This window comes from Athene noctua, chromosome 1 (genome assembly GCF_965140245.1).
Source record: "Athene noctua chromosome 1, bAthNoc1.hap1.1, whole genome shotgun sequence".
Classification (NCBI taxonomy): Eukaryota; Metazoa; Chordata; class Aves; order Strigiformes; family Strigidae; genus Athene; species Athene noctua.
Window position 1 is genome coordinate 142,829,642 of NC_134037.1, and position 17,440 is coordinate 142,847,081.

The 17,440-nt window shown below is 40.1% G+C and overlaps 1 protein-coding gene across 4 annotated transcripts in view; it reads left to right on the forward strand.

Annotated features, from left to right (window-relative positions):
- Positions 1-17,440, forward strand: part of BBX (BBX high mobility group box domain containing) — a 148,048-nt gene that overhangs the window by 106,454 nt on the left and 24,154 nt on the right. For 2 of the 4 annotated variants that reach the window (XM_074898707.1, XM_074898726.1), the window contains exons 10-14: positions 231-311; positions 8,893-8,973; positions 11,166-12,081; positions 12,970-13,108; positions 16,379-16,452. In XM_074898707.1, the coding sequence (XP_074754808.1) occupies positions 231-311; positions 8,893-8,973; positions 11,166-12,081; positions 12,970-13,108; positions 16,379-16,452 (1,291 nt within the window). Of the gene's footprint in view, positions 1-230; positions 312-5,531; positions 5,613-8,892; positions 8,974-11,165; positions 12,082-12,969; positions 13,109-16,303; positions 16,453-17,440 lie in introns of all 4 variants that reach the window. The other 2 variants (XM_074898697.1, XM_074898717.1) reach the window with 2 other exon arrangements.

The window sequence follows — 17,440 nt, forward strand, 5'->3', positions numbered from 1 at the left end:
GGAAAGATTTTCCTTGTGAAAAACAATTCAAGATCAGCATTTCACAGATCACCCATCTATTTGTCTCCTGGAAAACAGATACTGTTATTTGTATGGGTGTGCTGGGACTCGTTTGCATGCTCTTAGGTACCAGGAGTCTTTCTGTATGATTGATCAGAAATTTAGCACATTGAAGTCTGATACTGAAACTGAGGAGCTGGGTAATACAAGCATATTTGTTTCCCTGACAGATCTCTTCAAGCACATCACAGCCCGGAGTCACAGGAGCTGTAAGACAAACTGAGGAGTCTGCATTGTTTCAGTTTGCTGAGGTATAATGGCTGAAATATGGTGGGGGAGGTTGGGGGGGGGAGCAAGGAACCAATAAGAGTTCTCACTGAATGGCTAAGCATCCTGTTTTATAAGGGATTCCCATCAGTTGATGTTTATCTTCATGGCAGCATTGTGTTAAGGAAATTGTGGGAGGAATAACCAGTGACTGGACAAGATGTTGGCCAGTTCTACCAGCTGTAGCATACACAAAAGATACTGGGCTTGTCAACATTACCTGGCCTTTCATATCAAAGGACTACTGCAGACATATTTTTCAAATGGCCTTTTAATTTACATCTAGGAGAACAACAAAGAAAAGACATTCTGAAATGACACTGTGCACTGCCTATGGGAAAAGGCTGCAGCAGTGTGAAGTGGCAACTGCCCTAGAGGCAGGAATCCTTTGAAAATAACCTTGCAGGTCAAAGGAAGCTTATCACAACAGCTACAAAGATATGTAACAGCATCGTTAGGTGGTGACTTATAAAGCCTATAAATTACCCATAAGTATGTAAGCTATCCTCCTTCCTCCATATATTGAAGATACGGAGTTCTTAAAGATTGCTTTTAAGAATTTCTTCTCCCATGTGTTTAATGTGCCTCATGAATTGACTTTCCACAGACACTCTTCTTGCCCATTTGGGGGAGTCTGGTACTGCTTGCAGAATCAGTTATGCTAAAGTAAATTCAGGGTGTGTCTGAAAAGACTGGGATTGGAGCTGGTGCTTTTGTGGAGGAGCACAATGGGATGAAAAGATACCCCTGTTTGTTATTCTGCGTGCTTACGGAGGTCTGATTACATGCAGAATGCTTCTTTCTGTTAAATGTTTTCTGCTAACTGTGTACTGTGTGTTTTTAGCTTGGCTGGGATGGGCCTTGATATATTTCTTAGGAGGCCCAATTAAGAAAACACAATTTACTGATTCAGGTGCCATAAAATACCTGACTACAAACACCTCTATAAAAGATACAATAGAATTAATATCTCTAATCATGAAAATGTTTTTGTATGTGCCACCTTTTTCTAAAGTTACGTTAGTTTGGGAAGTTCTTTTGAGAAAATTAGTAGAATTGAGCAGGATGGAGCCTTTTAAACCAAGTAAAAGATATAAGCTGGAGAACATTTCCTGTGAATTTTATTGCAAAATACTGCACAAGTGAATCTGCTAACTTAATTTCAAAAATATTAGCCCTCTTACATTTTAATCAAACAGCAGTTTTATATATTTGCAGAGTTAAACAGAGTATGAATTGCCTTTATTACAGCATTTTTAAATTGCCATGTAGGGCCTGACGTAGCCATACTTTGAAAATTTCACAGAACCTAAAATAATTTCCTCTCTTAACTGAACAAACAACAGAATGACAAACCTGAAAATTGTCATATGGATGTGACGGTGCATTGAGTTGCATACCAGTACGCTGAGCCAGATCATTTCCCACATTGGAGTGCATGTATGAATCATCAAATGTTAGGTAGAAGAGGTGCTTAAAAAGTTAGAAACTGGTGAGAACAGTTTCAAAGTCAGGGTTAATCACTTTTTCTTGTAAAAATATTAAAATGTTCATGCAGTGTGTAGGGGTTGAACTTTTTTGGTTATTTTTTCAGTGTCTGAAAATAAGGCACAGGAACCTGGAAAAGCAAAAAACAAAACAAACACATCCCTCACCCCACCCCCCAAAAAAGAAACCAACCCTTGTTCAACATGGTTAACTAATATCATGTTTTATCTATAGCAATAGACAAATGGTGGGGGTTTTTTTAAGAGTGCAGCTTGATTTCATTTAGGTTATTCCAGGGGAAAGTATTGAGCATGCTGCAGAGCCTCTTTAATAAGCTGGCTTCCCCCTGCTATTAAAGCTGCTTGTGCTCTTTCAAGTATAAGTGCTTTCATTTGCACAGGGTGTCTTTGTCAGGTCTGGCAAAAATCCTGTTCCTTACTGTGCCACTTCTTACTGGGTCCTGTCTATATGAGCGCGTTACTGCATTTAGTAAGCTAAATTATGGTACACAATTTGCAGTAGACTGCTGTCAGTAATGTACAGTACTACAAAAGAAAAAGTAGGAGAGAAAATAGTTATTTAGCCAGTAGCCAAGCAGACCTGTGAAGAAATGTGCAGTATGCTGTGGTCGGATGTGCCTGGAGACTTTTGGCAGCTGTCCCAGCTCAGTTTTGGTTCTGGCTGGGTGTTCTTCATATGTTCCCTTTCTCTTCACCGCCTTTGCAGCAGGGTGAGTAAGAGTGCCTCTTTGTGAAGACAGCAATCCCATTGAGTAGATTTGTCATTTCAAATGGACACCTTTACCCCAGGAGTACAAGTCCCCTGTCATTCAGAAACAGCTCAATATAGAGCTGTAGATGTAGCATGGGATTTCTTTCGTCTTTACAGCCTCAGTTAGCCTTTCATCTGGTTGTCTGTCCCAAGTGCTGGCTGTAGGCCTGAGTTAAAGCTGTTGAGGATATGGCTAATGAGCCCTGCCCAGTGACTTGCCACAACAGATGATGTAAATCCCAGGAGTAAGACTTTGTTGGGTCCTGTGGATGTGCCAGCAAGTACCTTGAAGGTCTTCAAAGATGCTGTGACATCCTCCTAAGAGTTTTCTGAAATTCAGAGTGTTGCCAAGTTACACTCTTGGCTTTCTCATTTTGTTCTGATGTTGCAAATACTTGGACCTACTTTTGTCTTTCTCGTTGGTACCTTTATGGAAAGCCATTATGTAGGCCAGTGATTTCTGAGCAGTGGGCTGTGTTCCTTAGCGTGATGGCTGTTTGCAGTCTGTCTGCTCACATGGACTGATTGCTGTCATTCTCCTTGCCATGTGAGGGAAGCAGAGCAGATGGGACCCCTTGCTCTCTTGGTCTTACTGATTGTGTGTTTGGCAAATGCAAACAGATGGTGATGGCTGCTTTGTTGAGAAGAAACAAGAGTACCTTTTAGATTTACTTAGCTAAACTCTCATACATTATTAAACAAAGAAAGTGCTTCCAGAGAGTAGAAGCAATGAAATTGCTAGCTTAACCATTTTAAAAACAAAATGAAGCCAAAATCCCTAAACTCTTCACTTTCAGCTGCTTTTCTGAAGTTTTTCTCTAGGTGTTTTAATCAAAAAAACAATCACTTGCAGCAAGGTGGAATTTTCTTTGCTAGTCGAGCAGGTTACTATCATTTAAGAAAAATACATGCCTGAGGATGATTTTGTCCCTACTGCATTCTGACATAGTCACTTTGAGCAGGCCTGCAGGCAACCCTCTCTATTTCTGTGCTGAACAGAAGGTTTGAATCCAAAACTTTTGGTCAAAATGCCTTGAAATTGGGAGTGTGAGAGCTAGCCAGTATCTTCTCTTCCAGCTTTCCCTTAGGTAAAACTGTAATCTTCCCAGGTAAAGCCATTACAGAAAATAGACAAATGCATTTGCTGTTTGCCTATATACTAAAATTATTAAATATCTACATTGAAGTGAAATGCCTATTCTAGGAGGGAAATTAAAAAGTGGTACCGTGGTACATACTTCTTATGCAAACTAGAATGCGGTATAGTAGCTAAAATGCTGATCTGCATTGTAATAAAAGATAACAACTTGATCCTAATGATCCCCAAGTTAAACCTCTAGATAAGAAGTAGCAGTTTGTGCTTGTAGTACTGCAGGTTCTGATTATTCTAATTAAAATTGGAAGCTGGTGTTAAGACAGGAATGAGATCTGTAATCTCAGTGAGAGCTGATTGATTGATTAGCCATCCTCTTACTTCTGAAGTTTGGCCAGCAACTTTGGCAGAACGAGTTCTATATTTATGTCTCTCGCAGTTTGTTTTCTTGACTAAGAAGACAATTATTTTTTTTTTACTTAAGTGAAATGTTGACTTCCTCTCTATTTGTATTACAAGAATCTCACTTGCATTTTGTTAGGAGCACCCATCCTCTTGTCAAAATGAAATTCTTGACCTTTCCCTCACGTTGTACATCAGGAGGCAAGATATATGCCTGCATGTTCTCAGGTTATGCTTCACTGGGAAGGGGGTCTGTCCCCTTTCTGCCATTCATACTGCACTGAAAAAAGCAATAAGAGCTGAGAATTTATTATGGTGGAAATACAAAAAAGTTGAGGCCATCTTCCTGCAAAGTGCAGTATACAAGATCACTTGCTCCGGTGGGGTCCTGAGCAGGTTCACTGAACTGTCTCAAACCAAAACTAGGATTTTGAATTATTTTAGTCTAATATTAAAAATTGTTATTAATGCACACTCAAGTATTATTCACTGTATTTTAAATAGCTTTCAGTAAAATTAATGTCCTGGAGTTTGGTGGGGGAGCAGGACGAGGTGTGTGTAACGCTTCTTCTTGACAATTGAAGAGTAAACTCTTCAAATAAACTAGTTCAGAAGAATGACATGAAATACAAAGAGAAGGTCTGAGATGCTAGTTTTTGCATCTGAAAGATCATGGCCATAGCATGATTTTTGTGATGAGACAGGTGCCACAGAAACATTGGTGGTCTTGCCCCTAATGTTAGGGCTTTTGGTGACTTCCAGGTCAAGTACTTTGTAACGCTATGCCAAAAAAGGTCATACATGAGAACTAATGATTAATTCTTGTGTTGGTTAACTCATAGTGCTGCTCTTGGAAACAGGTCAGAAAAAATATGGCTGTAAAAGCAATTCCCTGAAGTGCAGTGACAGTTATTTACAAAGCACTGGTGCCGGCACACCAACGTCTTTGTAGAAGGTTAGATTTGATCTTCAGATGTAAGGTCTTACTTCTTTTTTCTAACTAAAGAAAGTGAAACAATCAGTGCCTGTAAGGGCAAATGGTCCTCTTCTATATCTAACCAAATGGGAAATACTGCCCAGGTTTTCCAGAATAATTTTATTTAACCTCGACCACCACAATTCATGTTTTTAAGCAACAGATATGTCTTGTTCACTTAGTCAGATAAAGCAGATGACTTGATAGAGTATTAGCTGTGGGCAATATAAATGTCAAAGAGAATCGATGAGCCTAATCTAAGGAAAAAGTTCTGTATTTGCTTGGACCCCGCTGACTTCTAAATGCCTGTTAAGTGTTCTTGGATGGGACAGCCTATCTCAAGTAGGGCCTTCTGTCAGAAAGATCTAAAAGGAATTGTTTTAACTAATTCATTTTTTCCATTCTTTTTCTCCTTTCCTTTCTATTTCCTGTGTGGCACTGAAATATTTTCTCCTCTGTTCATTTAAAACCTAGATCTCATCAAATACTTCCCAGTTGTCAAGTCCTGAGCCAATAAAGTACTGTGGGAAGTCGGCACTCTTTCAGTTGGCAGAGGTAAAGTTATACCCATTAGTGTGACAATAGGAAGATGTGTGTATCTTTTCCCCAAAAAAGTATGAACTGTGTAAGGTTTCATATTTCCAGAAACATAAGTCAGGAAAAAGTGGAATAGCAAGAGACTTAGGCACTGGTAGTGGTCCCAGGGACCTAGCTTTTCTTTATACAATTATTAATGTGCATAGTTCCTTGGAGACTGCACAGAAGAAGTTACACTTTTTAGAATAATCAGCCTTATAATAAAAACAGCGCTCAGGAGGCAAGGGTGTTCTTCATATGTATCCAGTGAGGAGCTGGATACCAGGATTCACAGAGTAAAGCTTTGCTTATAAGGACTGCAAAGTGCATTGCTGAATCGGAGATGAAGAATAAGAAAAATAAGAAGAGAAAAGTAGACTTCAACATAATCAGGAATCTGTATGAAGATTTGGAAGTTGAAGCAGTGTATTATGTTCTGAAATCGGCAACTGTCAGCAGTAATCAAGAATACTAGATCAGGTTTCCCAGAAGTCCTAGAATTCTCTGTGAGTCTTAAATATGACCTTGTAGAGGATCTGCTCTTTGATATGGATTAACCACTCCAAAAACTTTGAGGATTGGTGTGCAAATACTATTCTTCTTGGTGACTGAAAGATACATGCTGCATTCCAGGTAAATAAGGGAGGATGCTAACACCTTAACTTGTACACTTTTTTTGCTTGGTGGGTTGGTTTTTTTGTTTTTCTGTTTGGTTGGTTAGTATTTTTTCTTCTTTCAAAATCACATCCTATTTCAGTGAGGAAAATTGTTCTCTGGATCCCATCTAGTGGCATCCAGCCATATATTCTTGCTGGTGAGGTTAATCCCTTTTGGGGGAAAAAAAGACAGGGATTGAAAGCACTGAAATAAAAGTATTTCATGCCTTGACCCATGAATAGGAATGCTACTGTTGGACTTTATAGGAACTTATATGAGTGAGTGAGAGCCTGCCTTACCCTACAGACAGTTCCTGGCAGTAGTAAGAGTTTGTGGGTGTGTGCTATGTGGTCAGCAGTGCCTGTGCAAGGGTGATTACACCTAATGGTGATTAGTGACCATAAGGGTATTTGACTGTTGCAGCCCTGGGACAGCAGAAAGGCTGGTAACTTTTATTCAGGGACACCAGAAGTTTTTGAGGTGTCCTCTTACAGGACAGCAGCAGGCTCTGAATAGTGCCGTTCCGGAGTAAGGCTCTTGCTGAGTGCAGCCTGACTTTTAGAAGTCAGCATTAAAAATCGTGATGTGACTGTGACGCTTGTGAAGCCCTAATTTGGGTGAAGGACAGGTGCTTGTCCACATGAGCACAGAGATTGTACTGCAGTTGGCGGAAGAAGTGAAGCTAAGTCTGGCAGCGTGCCATTTGCATCTTGGACAGGTTTCTGTGATCTGCCTCTCAGTGACTGCTCAAATGGATTCTTGCAAGCCTGATTTAGTATACAAAATGAATGTTAAAGGCTCTGCTTCAAACTGAGAAAAGCATGGCAGATGTGCTAAGCTCATCGTCCTTGTCTTGACATTAGTGCTATTGATTTTTTTTTTTTTTTTCCCAGTTTTGGAGATCTCTGTAGTGTTGGATTGTAATTGGATGAATAAAATATGAGAGATTCTGCTTAAGTTTTCAGGTAGCAGTTCAGGACCTGGTTTGGAGCATCTCAAATAAAGTGTTTGTTATGACCTCAAGGGTGTCTTAGGTTTGCAAGTTCATTTGGTAGACATCTGTGCCACACTGTTGTAACTCCAAACCACAGATGCTGTACGCTGGAGGGGACTGGGCAGCTGTCTCCATGCTGCTGGCATGGCAGTGCTCTGGTGTGTGGGAGCCTGTCTGCTTCAGCACACCACACTGCACTGCTCCTCCTTCGTCTCTGCTATGTGCATCAACCAATGTTATCTTCTTCCCTCCCCCCCCTTGCCCCGTGCCTTCCTTTTTGATATTTCACAGATGGTGATAAAATAAAATGCAGAAGTGGGTTAAATTATTTTCTAAAATATTCTGAGAATTTCTAAGTTTTTGAAAACATTTGGAGCAGCCGCACTGCGGTTGGAAGCCTGGGAGGCTGTTGCTGATCAGCTCTGCTGAGTCTCTTGCTGTCCTAAATGCATGGTTGGTCTTTAGCCTTCAGTGTGGGGACATGGGAGTGCAGGGAGGCTGTAGTGGGGCTGTGCCTCACTTCCACAAGGCAAGGAGGCCACTTCTGCCACAGAGTGCTAACAGCACTGACAGCACTTGGCTGTAAGCAACATCAGAGCTTGGGAGATGCTGTGAAGAGCTGCATCTTCCAGGAGACATAGCAATAGCATTGTTAACCTTTTTTCTTTATTTCCTTTATGGCAGTGATGGGTTGATTTCGGCAAAATCAACTTTGTGGACCCTTGTTGGTGGAGAGCAACAGAAACTGAGTTTGGGGGGATAGGGGGAGCTAAAAGGTTGTAAACACTTTAGTTCCCCAGTCCCTAGAACTCCACCTCTTTCTAAGGAAGGAAGTATAAGAAACGTGCAAGCCTTATCAGAGGTTATGAGATATGTCCTCATTTTCTTCTTTATACTAATGGCCAGTGCTGAGACTGACGTTTTTGATTTATTTAGGAAAAGGTAATTACTTTGCACCTAGCTCAAAACTGATCCAAAACACTCTGGAGTATTGAAGAGGATCATTGCCTGATACAGGAAAAAATTCTGGAGAATAATAATCTACCTGCTTGTCAGACAGACCCCCATACTCTGAGGAGTAGTAAGGGTTACCAAAGGCTTGAGGGCAGCTTCTACTTCACATTCATAGCATCTCTGAGAGTCCTGTAGGACACCCAGAGGCAGTGTCATACACAGCCTGACAGGAGTAACCTTCTTAAGCTATGACAGTGAAACGATTTTGCAATCACATGTCCAACTAAGCCTTCAAGAACACCACCAGCAGGATTGCATGCTGGTGTAGATTGGTGCTTAGCTGCTGGAGTCTGTTCATGTGCGAGGGAGCATGTGCTTCCATTCATCCTACTCTTCAAAGGGAGTCCTGACAAGAGTATGCCCAAATCTGTAGATACTTTTTAGTGTCCAGTGGTATTATCCACCGGAGCAACAGTGGAGCAGGGTTTTATTTATAACAGCACACACAGGTCTGCACTACTTTTTGAAATTATAATCTTATGAATTAATTTTGGGAAGAGGGAGGAAACAGTCTGTTCAAAAGATGTGTGGTAAACATAAAACAACTGTACTGATAAAAGAATGTTGTTGTTTTTTCTCCCCCTCTGTCCTTAGATTTCTTCAAGTACATCCCATTCAGGTCCTTCTGATTTAACAAAACAGTGTGGAACATCAGCATTATTTCAGCTGGCAGAGGTAATATTAAAACACTGGTGACTAATTACCACAGGTGTGGTGGGGCAGAGAAATTAGTGATGTTGTTTGCCGAAGTCTGAAAGGTGGAACAGTGCTACAGTTAAAATTACTTTGTTGCTTATAGAAGCATAAAGTATGGTGGCTTGGGTGCTGCAAGTCAAGATTTCCCCCAACTAGCCATCAGCTTGGAGGTTTCCAAGAGTCTGTGCTGCAGCTGCGAAGTCCCAGTCCCTGGTAGCAAAGGGACTTTCCAGTCGCCATTGAAAATGTTTCAATTCCTTCTTTAGGGTTTGATATTTTGAGTGTTTGGTTTGGCTGGGAGGGTGCAAAGAGTTGAGAAGAGAGGGCTGGGTTAGCCTGTTACTCAGATTAGGGCATTGCCATTACAAATCCATGTTAAAATGTCATTAGTTGCTTTCATTTATTTTTGCTTTTCATGCCTACTGGTTTTTTGAAATGGAGAATAAACAGATCAGTAACTTCTGTAGAAATTCTTCTGTGATGCTCTCAACAGATCCTCCTGGGAACAGTTAAAACCAAAGGCCTCTTAGTGAAATGTTGTATTTCTTTTGTTTCTAAGCCTTTTTTTTTTTGAGTTTTCCTAATCTTAGACTATGAATTGCAAGTTTATTTAGAGCTCACAGAACAGAAGTTGCTTTTTTGTAGCCATATCTGTAGCCCTCTGTACTATTGGCTAGTTCAGAAGCAGCAAAAGTAAAAAGAAAAAAGAACTGGGGGGGGAGAGTGTTGAACTGACAAAATACTATTGCTGTCAAATGAGTTGCATTTTAAAGATTGATCTTTAGCTCTTGAAAAATTACATTGCAGTGTAGTAAAAAAGTCACAGAAGTACCTTGGTACCAAGAATCCACTTCAGCATAGTTGTGGGATTCTCCTCTTCATAATGTAACTGCTTGCTAATAGACACAGTGCTGCCTAAGCTCCAGTGTTTCTAATGCTGAACTTAGCTTGACCTGAACCAGATCAGGAGTTTCTGCCCTATGCAGCAGGAATTTCGGAAACTTACTACAACATATTCAGTCATTGGTGTTATGCTCATACATATATTGGTGTAAGAGATATTTTTAGTGAACAAGGAAAAAATGCCTTGCCAATTTCAGAAATCTAAAATTGACCTGTGGAGAACCCAGTGATCTGGAGGGTACATCCATACTGACCACATGGCCTATGGGCTGAGCTGCAGGATAGGGAAACTCCTGATGTTTGTTCAGAGCAAGCCTCTTCCATCTGGTTTTGCTCCAGGTGGCTGTCTGGTTGACATTTGTTTTTAAAATAGCACTGGGAATTCAGCTTGGGGTCTTTGAAAGGGAGAGTAAGAAGAAGAAAGCATGTCTTCCCAAGGGCAGCTGCTTGGTGCTGTGAAGGACTACCTTCTGTAGCAGTCAGAGTAGCTTACAGGTGATCCAAAAACGAGAGGATCTCCCGAGTCTGCTGCAGGAACACGGCAGTTTGAGGACCTTTTTACAGCTCTTTTTTTGAATATTGCTGTTCCTCAGACAGTATGAGGGTTTTGGTTTCCATTAATGTTATCTCCAGGAGGAAATAACCATGGCAACCACTGCTGCTTTGCAGTTCTTTGCAAAATAAGTCTGTGACAAGAAGAAAGATTTGGAAGGCTTTTTTAGTACCTTCCAAATTACTTTGCACATTCGAGTAAAAGAAAATAATCTCAGTTACTGAGATTCAATTAACTTATTTTTTTCCCCCTCCTTCAGGGCCATTTGGAAAATGGAGGAAAGAACTGTATATAGGGACATTTGGGAGTTGAAGGGGTTATGGATGTGAGATTTCAAGTAACCTGTCTGTGACAATAGTGAGAGATACTGTATTGTTCTGTTGCATTTAGGGTATTCTGAAAATCAGTCTAGCAATGAGTTTCCAGGTTATATAAAAGGCACTCAAATGATTGTGGAAATACTACGGAGATCAGCTGGAGTCTTTTTCTGTTAGAGCGGTAGAACCCAGTAGCCTTATTCTAGCACTTAGCTATCATCATGTCACATCAGTTTCAGTAGGGCTTCGGAGTGTTTTTCAGCACTGTCCTTTAGCATAGTTTGCTTCCCTGAGCTAAGATGCCAGAGAGATTGCCTCTGTAACGCTCCTGTTAATGTAGGTAAGTAACGTTAACAATTGATGTTTGTTTCATGGGACTGTTCTTAAACTTGTTTTAGATGTGCCTTGCTTCGGAAGGAGTAAAAATGAAAGAACCTGGGAAAACAAAAGTGGAAGCACCAGCAGATGCGAGAGACAAAGTTCTAGAGGAAATGGAAGTAGACCTGGAGCAAACACCAGCGAAAGACTCCTGTAAAGGAAAACTAGAACAATCAGAGACAGAGAAAATGCAAAACCGGAACGAGACAAAAGCTGAGGAATCACAAACTGCAAAATGCAGAGATTTTACTAGTCTTGCAATGGAGAACAGTCCTTTTGAGAGAAATGATAACACAAAGGATCACATGTGCTGTTCTCCAGAGCTTTCAATGGCTGACATGAATATCCTTGGGCTAAAGCCAGAAAAAATAAAGAAGAAAAAGAAAAAAAATAAGTTAGACCGGCACACAAATGAAAAATCCACCCCCAAGAAACCTTGTAAAAAGAGACAGTCTTCAGAGTCGGACATTGAAAGCGTAATGTATACAATTGAAGCCGTTGCAAAAGGGGACTGGGGTGCTGAGAGACTCGCGGAACCTCCCCGCAAAAAAACCCGCCCTGTCTCAAATGCGAAGGGAAGCGTGTTGGATACAAAATCACCAAAGAAAAAAGTGAAATCGAAAGAGAAGAAAACATCAAAGGAGAAACCCACGGAGACCACCAAAGAATCAAAGCCTCCTGATTTCCTTAGTATTGCAGCCAGCAAGGAAGTACCATGTGAGGCTTCTGATAACATTAAAGTGGAACCACTGACCCCAACAGAGGAGGTGGTACCCCAGAACTTACCAGGACAGGTCAAAACTGAGGACAGTGACTGTGTTAAAAAGATAGAAACCTGTGGCTCCAGGAAATCTGAGAGATCTTGCAAAGGTGCTCTTTATAAAACTCTGGTGTCAGAGGGCATGCTCACATCTCTGCGTGCTAACGTGGACAGAGGTGGGTGGCTCTGAGTGTTTCATTTACAGCATGAACCACAAAAGCCTGCCTGGAGTGAGAGGAAAAGCAAAAGTCTGTGTTTAAGCTGGAGTTTGAACAGTGTGTGGTGGGAATGCTGTGTCTGGTCACCTGAGATGCTGGGGACAGGTGGAGGGGATGGAGTCCATGGTCCAGGGCAGTTCTTCTGGAGCCTGTGTTCCTACTTGCCCCACAAACTCTTAACCTCTCCCTTTTTGCCTTTCGTGATCCAAGATTAAGATTTCTGACCAAAGGCTTTGTTGGTTAATTTATCAGCCTGATGATAGATGTGTGCAGAACTTGTGTTGTGTGTAACCCTGAACAATTAGCTTGTTTCTGTATAAACAACTCTTGTGGTTGTGAGCGTAGTTCTCAGTCCTACAAGAGACAGATCTGTTGTGCTTTTGCTGTGGTTGTTAGTTTTGCTGTAGGTGGTGGGCGAGAACCCTTTACATTGTAGAAGGATAAATTAGAGGTAATTCCTGGAAGCTTTCAGTGAGATGTCTTGAAATGGATTTTTCCAATTAGTAGATTTATATGTGTGATTAGAACAGTCAGAAAAGAAAAGATGCTTGTAATTTACGGTAGTTTATTACTGTAAACCTGCTCATCTTTTTCTCTTCCTTTATACCTTGAGAGACCCTGACTTTAGAGGTAGTATAAAAAAACAGAGGGGGAAGTGGAAAGGGAGTAGTTGCCAGTATCATCAATATCCAGTTTAAAATAAATAAATAAACGTTTTGTAACACCTTCTAGAAGGTCAAGCATTGTAAGTTGCAATGCTGAATGGGTACACAAGTTCCTTCTGAGCCCACTTTGTTTTGGCACATTTTTCTAAAGGTAAGAAACAATTTTCTGCCTTCATCCCAGGAAAAAGAAGCACAGGAAAAGGCAACTCCTCAGACCATGAAGGATGCTGGAATGAAGAAAACTGGGCTTTTTCCCAAAGTGGGACAAGTGGGAACAAAAAACTGAAAAAGCCTAAGCCAAAGGAAGAGTTTGTTTTCGGGTAAGTTACAGCTTAACACTGTTCAGAGTTTGAGTTAGGTCAGCCTGGTAATTTAAGTGAGTCCTCCTCACTGCAGCTGAGTGAACTGCATCCAACACCCAAATAATCACAATTAGAGAGAATTCCTGAAAATTACAAACCTCACTGGGCTGGCTGAGTGATCCTGCAGGTACCTGTTGTCTATATACCAAAGTAATTCCTTTGAGATCTTTCCTGGTTTACACTACTGTAAACAGATTTAGGTAACATTTTTTGCTCACTTCTAAAACCACATGCAATATTTACCCACTCAAGAGGTGGTGAAGACGTTTGCTTTTATTTCCAGAGCGCTTTGCAAGCAGTATTTGAAGTTCTGTGTAGGTGTTCAGTCATCATAAACAGAATTAGAATATAAAGAAAGATGCCTCTGCCTGCTTGTAGAGATTCCTTACAGAGGAAGAGTAAACAATGTTCTAATATTGGCAAATAATTATAATAAATACATCATTTTTCCATTGTAGAGACAAGATATTTAAACTGTACATGTACACCATGAAGAAATTAAATACATCAGAAGAATAATTAATGTTTCCAAATGCATTAAAATTTAGCAAGGCTACCAGAATTACTTCTCTAGTATATGAATAACAATTTTTGTCAGATTTATTTAACTGCAGGCATAGTGGTTAAATCTGCTTAGCCATTCATACTTATTTATAAAGTCTTAAAGACTTCCAATTATCTGAATTCAGAGGGTGAAAATTAATTAGAGAGGAGTAGATTTTCCACACATCATGCTTAAAATTGTAATACATTTTTTTTGTGCAGGCCTTTTTTTATAACCTAGTTTATGTGAAATTTAGCTGCAGCTCACTTTACAGCAAAAATATTAAACTGATTAAAATCTCTAAGTCTTGTTTGCTTGGAATAGTGAAGAGAAATTAATGTAATACTTTCAGTATTTTGAGTGCATTGTATCTTAAGTTTTGTAATTTTTTTTTAAAATTTGAATTGAAAGATTGAAAACTCTTCACACCTAATGGTGTGAAAAGTACATGCATCTCCTAACCAAAATTTAAAAAGTAGTTACAAATTATTTATTCAAAGTAGCTAGGAAAATTGTGTTAATAATTAATTCATTAAACAAATACTACCATTGTTAGCCGGCTGGATGTGGAAATTACATATTTGCCAATCTTGCTTCTTGATTCAGTCACATCATTAATGAATATTACTTACTGGAATTGGTAATTTGTGGAGCGTAAGTGCTAGAGAAGGTATCTGTTATCCCTGTTCATTGCACTACTTGATCTTCTGGCTACTTGAAGAGCTGCTCTTACCTCTACCTGCTCCTCTTAGCTCTTTCCTGCTCCCTTCAGCATCACCTTTCAGCCTCATTTTGAGTGTGTAGGGGGGAGGGTCCTCACCCCTTGGGCATTATGTCTTTCTCCCTGTGTCCTCTTACCTTCTCCAGCAGCAGTTGCACACACTTCCCCGATGGTCCCTGGCAGGTGTGCTTTGCCCATGTGCAGCCCACTCCTTAGCCAAGCTAGTGCTCTGCCTGCGTCTATCTCCTAAGCTGTACAGCATGAAGACCTCAGCTCAGCTATGTGTGTCTAACCAGGCTTGTGAGATGCTCTGAAAATTCATGACAATGTGAATGATCTTTTTTTTATTTTTTTTTAAATAATTAATCACTGACATAGTGATAGCAGCACTCTCCACTGCCTCTGTGTCACACAAGCTGTAAATTACTAGCCAGGATGGCAGCTCATCTGCTTTCAGGGTTGGGCCTTCCTAATTAGAGCTGCAGCCCCTCATATGCCCTTGGGACAGGTAGCAACAGGCAGTGGGAGAGGAGCTGGGGCAGAGGATGGAATTGTATGACAGCTGTCAGAGCAGAAAATCAGCTTGCTTTATGGTTGTCAGGGACATCTGCGTGGAAGAGAAAGGTAGCAGTACTGAGCACCTCCAATGTCAGATAGCTCTGTGATTTCAAAACGAAGCATGTGCACACACACACGCGGAAGCAAAACAAACAAGCCCCACCATGCATGCAGTCTGCCAAGAGTCAAGGCTGTGTTTTAAGATGGGAGATTGCTTACAGAAAGAAGTAGTGATTATAGAGATAAAATGAAGTACTGTTCTGCGAACCAAAGCTTTCAGAATGCAATTTGTTTGAAGTGATGCTTCAAGAGAGCAGGGAGAAATGCCATGTTTCTTGTGATGCTTCCAAGTGTACAGTGTGTAAGGGCCATCCCTCCAACAGTCATGGCAACTTTTGCTGAGTTCAGGTTTTCTGTAGCAAACAGAATTAAGGACAAGTAGAAAATGTCATCATTCCCTTGTCATTGACAGTACTATTTATAATCTGCCTAGCTGTGCACACTGCATTTTATTAAAATATCATTTCTTTCTATGTTCCTGCCTGACTGCAAAAATTTGCCAGAACAGAGTGCTTATGGAAGCCAGCATAGTCATTACAGTCAGGATATGCCATGCGATACCATCCTATTTGAGTAGTTTGTTTTCATCTGGCTGTTAGGAACAACAGAACCATGTTTGTGGATTTCTTGAGTTGTAGGTAATCTAGTTACAGTCATTCAGGTTGGGCTGAAGTATGAGGGATATTGTGTTTCATGAAAGCATCAACTGGTTGTATTTTTCATCTCTCAACAAATAAAATATGGGAGGAGAAAATAAAATCCCCCAGAACAAATACAAAGCTAATTCCCACCCCAAAGCATCAGGTTTTAGAAAGATTGAATAGCTTGACGTTTTTCTTCTGGTTTGAATTGTTGCTGTTTTCATTCTGGTGCAAGGACTTTTATGTGAAGTTATCTTCTTAGTTTGTTTATTTATCGTCATTTTTCATTCCCCTCACAGACCAGATAAATCTCCTGTACAAATCTGTGCAGCAAACAGAGCTAACTGTCACCACTATGACATTGATTTTTTTTTTCTAATTTTAATATATGCAGCTAATGTAATAAATTTGTACTGAGTTACAAATGCAGAAGCTGGAGTGTACATTCTCATCCCAAAGATGGATTAATATATACTAGTTTGATGTTTACAGTGTGTGTGCCCTTACCTCTTTCCCCCTCTCTGTGTAGGTAGGTATGTGTATACACACACATATGCTCCTAAACAATTTAATTTTTTTCTCTGGAAACAGAGTTACATTTAATTTGATTGGTTTTGTTTCCCCTTTAGCTTAGCAAAGTTGGAAGAAGAATTTGAAAAGAAATTCAACAGCCTTCCTCAATACAGTCCCATTACCTTTGACAGGAAAAATTCAGCTGTTCCGAGGAAAAAGAGGAAGGTTGGAAGCGGCTCATCTGAGCAACCAAAATCCAGCAAAGGTAAATTACCATGTGCAGTACATTCTTATGCAACAACAGTGCTACACCAACCTCAGGAATTTATACATTCTTGCTTTATTGTTATATGTGAAAAGTGTGAAGTTAAAGAAAACATTTCTCTATCACTGGAATTATTTGGTTCTCACCTGGGTTAGATTTCAGGCGGTACTCTTGACCTTCATGCTGAGTAGAACTGGTTAAAGTTTGTATGTGAAATTTATTCCTCGTAGCGAGCAGATTTATTAAAAACATGAATATTTGTGGGGTAAGTGAATTTGTCAAGTTTTCCCATGAGAAAATGGAGAAGAAATGGCAGGTGATCAAAAGGTTACATTTTGACATTTTTCAAAACGTAGTTTTATGCCAGTTTGTATTTCACTGCAATTTTAGGCTCTATAAATTACAACATAAGCTACTTTAAGATGCCTGAATTAAACATCTGGATTTTTTTTATATTGAGATGTTAAAAATCTATCACAAGTTTGGAGCAAAAATGTCCTGACATGATAAAAAAGGGTTAGAGGACAGGAAAACTGATTCCATACCCAGATCCATTGCTGAGGCTCTTGGAGGGAGAAACTCATGACACATTTGACTGTTTTATATTCAGACAACCTGTGACACAGAAGTAGTAGAGAAGTGAGAATGTCGTAGGGAGATAACTATTTTTAGATTGTGGCAGAAATACTGATGTATATATACAGTACAGAAGCATCACAAAATGAAGGAATGACATACCAGTCATTTTGCAAGATAAAAGGATCCTTGTTATGCAGAGTTCACAATGTGAAGCTCATTTACTTTCTTGCTACTGTGGTAGTTCCACTGACTGGCAGGTTTTCAGGTCTAATATGGCTGTTTTAGCCAGGTGACCCTGGATTAGATCTATGCCTTTTGAAGGCTTCACCAATAATCACATTACAATATGCAGGATTGAGCAGCTGTTCTTTTCTAGTACATGCCTGTTTTGGTATTGATTTTTGTATTT